Below are 10,555 nucleotides of genomic sequence, written 5' to 3' on the forward strand. Positions count from 1 at the left end.
GGCGCCCTCTGTTTTCTTTTTGATCATTTTAAGGATTGAAAGCTACCTTGCATTTTTTAATTTGCCTTTCTCTGATTTAAATGAAGCAGAACGTCTTCCCTAATGTTTAAACCCCTTGTGCCTTCTCTTCTGAAAAATAGCTGGGGTTTTGTTGTTTTGTTTTAAAGTGAATGTGGAGACATTTTTCCACTGTGTCGGTTTTCTCTTACTGACTCATGGGAAATTTATAAAATATAAGTGTGAATATAAAAATATATCATTATGGGACTTCCCTGGTGATGCAGTGTTTAAGAATCCACCTGCCAATGCAGGGGACACGGGTTCGAGCCCTGGCCCGGGAAGATCCCACATGCCGTGGAGCAGCTAAGCCCGCGAGCCACAACTACTGAGCCCGCATACCACAACTACTGAAGCCTGTGTGCCTAGAGCCCATGCTCCGCAACAAGAGAGGCCGCCGCAGTGAGAAGCCCGCACACCGCAGTGAAGAGTAGCCCCCACTCGCTGCAACTAGAGAAAGCCCGGGTGCAGCAACGAAGACACACTGCAGCCAAAAATAAATAAATAAAATTTTTTTTAATTAAAAAAAATATATATATATATATCAATGTAAAATATTCTGAATATTAATCTTTTGTCATTCACATTAGTGGCAAGTATCTTATTTCAGTTTGTCACTTATTTTTTCACTTCTTTGTGATGTATCTTTTTAATATTTATTTATTTATTTATTTATTTATGTATGTAGCTGCACCGGGTCTTAGTTATGGCATGTGGGGTCTTTAGTTGCGGCATGTGGGGTCTAGTTCCCTGACTAGGGATCGAACCCAGGCCTCCTGCATTGGGACCATCAGGGAAACCCCATCTTTGTGATGTATCTTGATGAACAAAAGGTCTTAATTTTTTTTTTTTTTTTTTTTTTTCTTTTTGTGGTCCGCGGGCCTCTCACTGTTGTGACCTCTCCCGTTGCGGAGCACAGGCTCCGGATGCGCAGGCCCAGCGGCCGTGGCTCACGGGCCCAGCCGCTCCGCGGCATGTGGGATCCTCCCGGACCGGGGCACGAACCCGCGTCCCCTGCATCGGCAGGCGGACTCTCAACCACTGCGCCACCAGGGAGGCCCCAACAGGTCTTCGTTGTAATGGGAATGTCATTAGTCATGTCTGTACAGTTTGCACCTCTTGTACTTGTGTGAGACCTCCTTCCCCACTGCATCCTGTGGTCGGGTCTTTGCCGTTTAGGACGTTCCCCACCAGTCCAGCTGGAAGCGCTTCTGTGTCTGTGTAGGGGACCAGTGTTGTTTCGCCCACACACCTTGCATCGAAGAGCCCCTTCGCCCGTGGATCCGTTGTGGGCCCCTCTGTAGTCAGGTTTCCTTGGACAGTTGGCATCTGTCTCTCCAGTGAGTCTTCTGCCCATGATCAAGGCACACCGTCTCTAGTTATACGGGGCTCTCCTTCGATGTCGTTTAATAAAATTCTTTTTTTTTAATTTAATTTAATTTATTTTTTATACAGCAGGTTCTTATTAGTTATCTGTTTTATCCATATTAGTGTATACATGTCAATCCCCATCTCCCAATTCATCCCACCACCCCCGCCACTTCCCCCCGCCCCCCGCCTTGGTGTCCATACGTTTGTTCTCTACATCTGTGTCTCTATTTCTGCCCTGCACACCGGTTCATCTGTACCATTTTTCTAGGTTCCACATATATGCGTTAATATACGATATTTGTTTTTCTCTTTCTGACTTACTTCACTCTGTATGACAGTCTCTAGATCCATACACGTCTCACAAATGACCCAATTTCGTTCCTCTTTATGGCTGAGTAATATTCCATTGTGTATATGTACCACATCTTCTTTATCCATTTGTCTGTTGATGGGCATTTAGGTTGCTTCCATGACCTGGGTATTGTAAATAGTGCTGCAGTGAACATTGGGGTGTATGTGTCTTTTTGAATTATGGTTTTCCCTGGGTATATGCCCAGTAGTGGGATTGCTGGATCATACGGTAATTCTATTTTTATTTTTTTAAGGAACCTCCATACTGTTCTCCACAGTGGCTGTATTAATTTACATTCCCACCAACAGGGCCAGAGGGCTCCCTTTTCTCCACACCCTCTCCAGCATTTGTTGTTTGTAGATTTTCTGATGATGCCCATTCTGACTGGTGTGACGTGATACCTCATTGTAGTTTTGATTTGCATTTCTCTAATAATTAGTGATGTTGTGCAGCTTTTCATATGCTTCTTGGCTATCTGTATGTCTTCTTTGGAGAAATGTCTATTTAGGTCTTCTGCCCATTTTTGGATTGCATTGTTTCTTTTTTTAATATTGAGCTGCATGAGCTGTTTATGTACTTTGGAGATTAATCCTTTGTCTGTTGATTCGTTTGCAAATATTTTCTCCCATTCTGAGGGTTGTCTTTTCGTCTTGTTTGTAGTTTCCTTTGCTTTGCAAAAGCTCTTAAGTTTCATTAGGTCCCATTTGTTTATTTTTCTTTTTGTTTCCATTACTCTAGGATGTGGATCAAAAAAGATCTTGCTGTGATTTATGTCAAAGAGTGTTCTTCCTATGTTTTCCTCTAAGAGTTTGATAGTGTCTGGTCTTACATTTAGGTCTCTAATCCATTTTGAGTTTATTTTTGTGTATGGTGTTAGGGAGCGTTCTGATTTCATTCTTTTACATGTAGCTGTCCAGCTTTCCCAGCACCGCTTATTGAAGAGACTGTCTTTTCTCCATTGTATATCCTTGCCTCCTTTGTCATAGATTAGTTGACCATAGGTGCGTGGGTTTATCTCTGGGCTTTCTATCCTGTTCCATTGATCTATATTTCTGTTTCTGTGCCAGTACCATATTGTCTTGATTACTGTAGCTTTGTAGTATAGTCTGAAGTCGGGGAGTATGATTCCTCCAGCTCCATTTTTTTCCCTCAAGACTGCTTTGGCTATTTGGGGTCTTTTGTGTCTCCATACAGATTTTAAGATTTTTTTGTTCTAGTTTGTAAAAATGCCACTGGTAATTTGATAAGGATGGCATTGAATTTGTAGATTGCTTTAGGTAGTATAGTCATTTTCACAGTATTGATTCTTCCAATCCAAGGACATGGTATACCTCTCCATCTGTTTGTGTCATCTTTGATTTCTTTCATCAGTGTCTTAAGAGTTTTCTGAGTACAGGTCTTTTACCTCCTTAGGTAGGTTTATTCCTAGGTATTTTATTCTTTTTGATATGTAGGCAAATGGGATTGTTTCCTTAATTTCTCTTTCTGATCTTTCATTGTCAGTGTATAGGAATGCAAGAGATTTCTGTGCATTAATTTTGTATCCTGCAACTTTACCAAATTCATTGATTAGCTCTAGTAGTTTTCTGGTGGCATCTTTAGGGTTCTCTATGTATAGTATCATGTCATCTGCAAACAGTGACAGTTTTACTTCCTCTTTTCCAATTCGTATTCCTTTTATTTATTTTTCTTCTCTGATTGCCATGGCTAGGACTTCCAAAACTATGTTGAATAATAGCAGTGAGAGTGGACATCCTTGTTTTGTTCCTGATCTTAGAGGAAATGCTTTCAGTTTTTCACCATTGAGAATGATGTTTGCTCTGGGTTTGTCATATATGGCCTTTATTATGTTGAGATAGGTTCCCTCTATGCCCAATTTCTGGAGAGTTTTTATCATAAATGGGTGTTGAATTTTGTCAAAAGCTTTTCATTTAATAAAATTCTTGCTTGTGTTATCTTTGTTAGATTTATTCCTGTCACATTTATTATTATTATAAAGAACATGTTTTTAAATGTTATCTTCACACTGTTCATTGGTGTATGGACATACAATTTTTAATATTGATTTTGTTTCCAGCAACCTTGCTAAACTATATTAGTAATTGTAGTGAATCATCCATAGGGTTGATTCTCTTGGATTTCTCTACATAAACAGTCATATCTTTTGAAGTAACGACCATATTTTCTTCCTTTGAGTTTAAATTGCCTTTTCTTTCTTTTTCTGCCCTGCCTGTAAGCCCAGTGTGATATTGACTCGTCATGGCCGTGGGCTTCCAGCCATGCCCCTTGGCAAGTGAGGCTTTCTGGAAGGTTCTATATTAAGCTAAGGAAGTTCCCTTCTATCACTAATTTGCTAAACTTTGAATTGATGCTAAATTTTATTTTTTTTATATTTAGTTTTGGCTGCGTTGAGTCTTCATTGCTGCGCGCGGGCTTTCTCTAGTTGGCGGCGAGTACGGGCTACTCTTTGTTGCGGTGCGCAGGCTTCTCATTGCGGTGGCTTCTCTTGTTGCGGAGCACGGGCTCTAAGCATGCGGGCTTTAGTAGTTGTAGCATGCGGGCTGAGTAGTTGTGGCTCGCGGGCTCTAGAGCGCAGGCTCAGTAGTTGTGGTGCTCGGGCTTAGTTGTTCCACGGCATGTGGGATCTTCCCGGACCAGGGCTCCAACCCGTGTCGTCTGCATTGGCAGGTGGATTCCTAACCACTGCACCACCAGGGAAGTCCCTAAATGTTCTCTTATCATCTAGTTCTGGTCAGGGTTTGGTTCTAAGATTATTCTGGTCCAGTAAACTAAGTTCAGAAGTATTCTCTGCTTTCCTTTTCTGTGGACCAGTTCATGTAAGGTTGGAATGATGCAATTCTTGAATATGTGGTTGAACTACCAGTGAAACCCTGGGCTGGAGCTTTCCTTATTTTTTAACTACTGATTCAAATTCCTTTATGGTCATAGGAATGTTCCTTCAGGTTTTATGTCAGTTCTTGTCAGTTTTTCTAGAACTTGTAGATTTCGTCTGCTTTCAGGTTCATTGTATCATCTTGACATCTTTTTGCTTTCTGCAGTGTCAGCAGCTTAACGGCACTTTTGTCATTCCCAGTACTGTTCATATGTTCCTTTTCTCTTTATTTCCTTCCCTCTGCTTTCTTTGGGTCATTTTGGTGTTTTCCTTCTAACTTTTGAGGTATATCCTCTTTGCTAATAACATAAGCCTGTAAGGCTGAGGACTTCTCTCCAAGTGCTGCTTTAGCTGCATCCCACAAATTTGGATGGGTTGTGTTGATGTTACCATGTGGTTCTAAATATTACCTAGCTTCCATTGTTTCTTGTTTGACCAATGACTTATTTAGCAGTGACTCTCTTAATTTCCAGCTCTGCGGGGAGTTTTGTGTGGTTGGTTGGTTTTGCCCCTTCCTCAGTGACCTTGGTCTAAGCGGGATGTCGGGCCTTTGAGACCTGAGACTAGCCCTGTGTCCACCACGTCTCTGCATAGATTTTCCTCCATCATTTCACTTTCTCAATAGCTCTCGGATGATTTGAGAAAGTTCTTTACGCTCTAGCCTAGGTTTCAGTTGTTCTTGGGAGCTAGTTCAGCTAGTTCAGACCAGCCGTCTCTAGTAGGAAGGTCAGCCAGATGTGAATCCACGTGGGATTTCACATTTCCTAGTAGCCACCTTAAGAACGTGAAACAGAAACAGGTGGGGTGAGTTTATTTGACCCAGCAGATCACAAACGTCAGCATGCGACCGGGAAGAAACCTCTGTGCTGCCTTTTACCTGGCGCCCCCTGTGCGTTGCACCTGTCACACTGTCCAGGCTCAGAGCAGCCGCGGGGCTCGTGGTCACCGCAGGACAGTGCAGGTCCAGCGCCCTCTAGCCATCTCTCTGTGTGTAGCCCGGTGCTGGGCCCTCTCTACCCAAAGGTCCTTCCTGTCCCCTCTACCTGCCCCGACCCCCCTTATTCCCCAGGAGACCCCGAGAGGCAGCCCTGCGTGGCCTCGGCATCTCCATGTGTCTCTTTTATGTGTGCGCCAGCGAGGGCGCGGCCACTGGGTTCAGGATCGTGCCACTGGGTTCAGGATCGTGTCACTGGCCAGGCCCAGGGCAGAGGGCCGTGTGGAAGGGAGGGAGGGAGGGAGAGCACGCATTGGCCTGAGCCTGCCTTCTGCTCGGGGGCAGGGCTGGGTCTGCCCAGCACAGGGATGGGCTGCTGTGGTGGTGCAAGGGTGCTCAGGGGCTGTTGCCTGCCTGTCTTCACGCCAGCCCCCAGGCTCCAGTGTGCGGGGCTTCTAGTCCCTTGGGGGCATCCGGGAGCCAGGTGTGGGGACAAGAATGGGGTCAGTGCCGAGATCCCGCTCACAGAGTGGGTGCGCGCCCCGTGGGGTCCTCGGCCAGCCTTGTCCTGGGTGCTGGGAGCAGGGCAGGGGCTCTCAGGGCACGTGCCTGGGGAGCGGTTAGGGGGCCCGGGAGGAAGTGCTCCGGAGGCTGCGGCCGTGGATTTCCAGTGGCTGTGCGGGTGGGCACCCTCGAGCTGCTCAGGCACCGGGGCTGGTTTTAAACTCCCCTCTGGGTGGGTTTGACAGGGACTCTGCTTGCAGTGGTTCCCATCTGGGTCTGTCTCCAGCATATCGCCTGTCACCTGGCCCATGAGGCTTGCTGGACCTGGCTCTCTCCTGCTGGGTCGGGCCCCCTAAGCCAGCTGTTGGGTGTGGGGAAGAACAGGACCCCCTCCCCTCGAAGAGCCAGGCAAGAAGTGGGACACAGCCCGGCTGCCGAGTTGGGCCCTGCAGCCCCAGTCCCGGGGACAGGAGTGCCGAGGAAAAGTAGGCCTTGGGCCTGGAGGGCAGAGCTGAGGCTGCCTGTTGCCCCGAGCTGCTCGTAGGCCACCCCCACGGGGTGTAATTAGCACCGTGACAGGTGTGGTAGATCAGGTGTGCAGCCGGCCTCCACCCTGGGCCCCCAGGCCTAGCGCCCCCCACCCACCCTGGTCCTCTGCCAGGATGGGTGGGCTGTGGTCAGCGCCCTGGGAATCCCCACCTCAGCCTGGCAGGACCCTCAAGCCAGGCCCTGCCCTCAGTCCAGGCCGAGGGCCGGGCTGGGTGGTGCCCTCAACCCCTGGGCTGCTCAGGGGCATCTTCTCGGTGGGTGGAGTGTGGGCCGCGGGGCCACTCTGGCCCTCGGGCCTCAGTCCCCCAACAGGAAGCCTTTGGCCCAAGCCCCACCGGGCGGAGCAGGCAGGGCCACCCCAGTGGCGCAGAGGCCTCCACTGGCTTGCCCAGCCACGCCCCTTCTCCCCGCAGTGCAAGAAGAAGCACACGCTGCTGTGTCCCGACTTCTCCCGCAGGGGCGTCTGTCCCCGGGGCGCCCAGTGCCAGCTGCTCCACCGCAACCAGAGGCACCCCGGCCGGCGGGCAGCCACAGCCCCGGAGCCCAACACCACGCCCCCTAGGAGCAGGGCTTCCACCAGCCACGGGCCCAGGTGACGGGGACAGTGGGCGCTGCATGTGTAAGCGCGGGGTGGGGGTGGTCAGGAGGAGCCCCCCCCAACCGCCACCACCCAGCTCTGTGGGCTTCAGACCCTAAAAGAAACCTCAGTCCAGAGTCAGTCAAGTGACCTCGAGGTGCCCCACCCCCTGGTCCCCAGGCTGCGTGGAGCCACGGGCATCCCTGGCCCAGACCAAGCTGTGCAGGGCTGCCCAGCCCCCGCCCTGGGGAGGAAGGTGGGGGCTTCTCAGCTGCCCCCTCCAACTCCCCAGGAGGGGAGGGTCCCAGGTGATGCTCACGGCTGGGGCCCCTGTTGTGCTCACCCCTCTGTGAGTGTGGGAGCCAGTGTGGACGAGGAAGGCTGCAGAAGGTGAGGACAGGGTCAGCGTGGCGTTGCTGCAGGCCCTGTAGCGCCACCAGCCTGTCCTTGGGCCCACGGCCAGCCTTGAACCCTCAAGGCGATGCCTGACGGCTGCCGGGGCGGGGCGACGCTGGCCTTGCCGCCGGGACAGGCAGTATACAGGTGGTCGCCGGCCCCCCCGACGACCGCCTGCCCCACGGCCGCCCACCCTCACGCCTCTGCTCCCCTTCCTTTCCCGCAGGAAGTCCTTGGCCGCCCAGCGCCCCACCAGGCAGACGTCCAGCTGCCCCACCTCCGCGGCAGCCGGCTCGGCCTCCCCACCGCCTTCCCCACTGCTCTTAGCTGCAGCCTCAGCCTCTTCTTCCTCTGTCTCCTGCCCCCCCTCCTCCTCCCCCCCGTCCTCCCCCTCCCGCCCCTCCCCCTCCTCCCCCTCCGCCCCCCCGCCCCTGGACCAGGAGGAGCCGTCTCTACCAGAGGAGGCTGCCTCGGCGGGGACGGGCTCCGGCAGCCTCTGCAGGCTGCCCTCCTTCATCTCCCTGCAGTCCTCGCCAAGCCCAGGAGGCCAGCCCAGGGCCCCGACCCCCAGGAGCAGCCCCACCAAGGACTCAGGTAGGCAGCCCGCCCGCCGGAGCCCAGCCTGCACTCTTGCAGTGCCCGCCTCAGACCCACTGGGTCAGAATCTCTAGGCGGGGCCTGGATGGTTCCGGAGAGCTGGCGTGGGCTGGGTGCTGCTGTGCCCTGTCCCTGGCTCGGCAGGTGTGCACCTGCGGGGGCCCACAGGGGCAGGGCCGGCGAGGTGCGAGCACAGCAGCACCGCCTGCACAGACCGCCCCAGCCAAGGGCTGATTTAATTAGAAAGCACCCATTTCTGTTAATTTGTTCTGGAAGATCACTGCACGCTCCTGGAGAGAACAGATGTTCCCTCTCCCCCGATGAACATTTGGGGCTTGGTAAATGGCTCCACTCAGCCTTGTTTAGGAGAGAAAAGAGGATTTTATGGCTGCAAACGACCCTTTCTGTAAACATTTTACAGCTCTCTGCGCGTTTGAGTGACGATAAACCCCACGCAGCTCGGCGGGCTGCAAATTTGCGACCATACGGCTATCATTTTATTGTCATATTTCACGGTTGTAGCGTTAATGGAAGACGCTTGCTGCAGCCTTTTCTAACAGCTCTGCTGAGCTCGCTCACACGCCTGCTCACAGCCCCCGCGTCACGGGCGCCAAGCTGCGGCCAGGCCCTCCACCTGCCCACCCGGCCTGGCTGGTCACCAGCTCCTTCCATCGGGAGGACACACTGGGGCATGGGGGGAGGGAGCAGACAGCCCGAGGCAGCCACCTTTGAAAATTCTTTTTTTTTTTTCTTTTTTAAGTAAGATAAGGAACCCTGCAACCAGCCCCAGAATCAGAGGAAGCAGGCAGGGTGGGTGAGAGGCTGCAGACCCCCACTGGCCTGGGGGCCCCCATCAGCCTCCTTCCCTGCTCAGGCCTTGCCGACCTCCCGGGAGCTGGAAGGACAGGAAGAGGGGGGCCAAGGCCCTCAGGCAGAGGCCGGTGGAGTCTGCAGGCCGGGGGCCCTGGCTGGCTGGGCTGACCTCTAGGCACTGGCTTGGCTGAGCCGGTGACTGGGGTCCTTGGCCCTGAAGTGGGGTCCCAAGAGGAGAGGCGGGCTGGCAGGGGGCACGTGGACAGTGCCGTGCCGATGGGCAGCCACACGGAGGCGTCTGTGGTCAGCGGGGCTGCTGGCCTGGAGTGTTCACAGGCGGGGAGGGGCATTGGCGCCCAGTGAGCATGGGCCACACAGGGCAGGAGCCTGCTCTGCTGTGCGAAGCCTCTCCCACCGCGCCCCTCCCGCCCCGGCATGTCACCCTGCACAGGGGCCTCAGCCCCACCCCTCACCCAGCAACTGCTCACACGCACCCTGGCTTTTCACATCAGGGGCTCCGCCTGGCAGCCTCAGACTTGTCCAGGTGCGAGCCTGTGCTGTCTGCGTGCAGGCCGCCTGCACCTGGTGTTTATAGCTCCGCCTGCAGACTGTGGCTCCCGCTGTGACCCAGCCACTCCCCAGGGGCTGCCCCACCTGGCAGGCCTCTGCTCCCCCACCCAGGGGAGCTCTCAGCCCCACAGGCCAGGCCTGCACCCTGCTAGATGCCGAACCCCAGGGAGGGCAGTGGGTGGTGGACGAGAGGACGACGGTGTCAGAGCCCCCTCCCCACGGCTAGCGGTCCCCGACCCAGAAGCTTCGGGAGGCAGGGCGTTCCTCCTGGCTGGGGGCGCTTCTGGTGCCTGACCTCTGCCCCTCTCGGAACAGGGAAATCGCTGCACATCAAACCCCGTCTGTGAGGGCCCAGGGAGCCGGCCCACGCCTACCTCAGCCCTTCATCCCTGGAGAGGAAGGAGGCTCTGCCCGCCACCGCCCCAGAGGAGGGACCGCTTGCCACAGAGCGCCCCCCATGGGCTGCAGGGCTGTCGCTCTGCCTGCCTGGCTCCCAGCCCTGCGAGATCAGTGCCCAGGCCTCGCCTCCCTCGGGCTGGGCTCCACCCACCCGCCCACCCCTGGGTCCTCAGCCTTGTCCCGAGGGGTGCCCGGCAGAGCTCACCCCCAGGCCCGTCCCCACTGTGGGTGTGGCAGCGGCCATGCAATGCGCACCCCCCACCCCCACCCCGGTCCTCCCGCAGGCCTCCTGCCTAGGGAGAGACTGCCTGGCAGGCCTCCCTGGCGGGCGTTTTGTGTTCAGCAATAAAGGTTCTGTCCTGTGTCCTCGTGGCTGTCCTGACTGCCACCACACTGCTGCCCGGCCTGCTGAGCATGGCTCAGGTGGACGCACACTACCCAGGGGCCCCAGAGCCTCCCCAGGGGTGCCACCCCAGGGTGACCTGGAGGCCTGAGATTGAGGGGAAGGTGAGGGGCAGGCCACAGACCCCCCTCCAGTGGCCC

At 54.0% G+C, this 10,555-nt stretch overlaps 1 protein-coding gene across 1 annotated transcript in view; it reads left to right on the top strand.

Moving 5' to 3' along the window:
* ZC3H3 (zinc finger CCCH-type containing 3) overlaps positions 1–10,160 on the top strand; it is a 79,144-nt gene extending 68,984 nt beyond the window's left edge. Inside the window, exons 10-12 of the mRNA XM_082601419.1 lie at positions 7,074–7,252; positions 7,860–8,227; positions 9,929–10,160. Of these exons, the coding sequence (XP_082457545.1) occupies positions 7,074–7,252; positions 7,860–8,227; positions 9,929–9,960 (579 nt within the window). The 3' untranslated portion in view covers positions 9,961–10,160. The remainder of the gene's footprint in view (positions 1–7,073; positions 7,253–7,859; positions 8,228–9,928) is intronic.
* Positions 10,161–10,555: the final 395 nt, after the last annotated feature.

This window comes from Mesoplodon mirus (genome assembly GCF_964341445.2).
Source record: "Mesoplodon mirus genome assembly, chromosome: 16".
NCBI lineage: Eukaryota > Metazoa > Chordata > Mammalia > Artiodactyla > Ziphiidae > Mesoplodon > Mesoplodon mirus.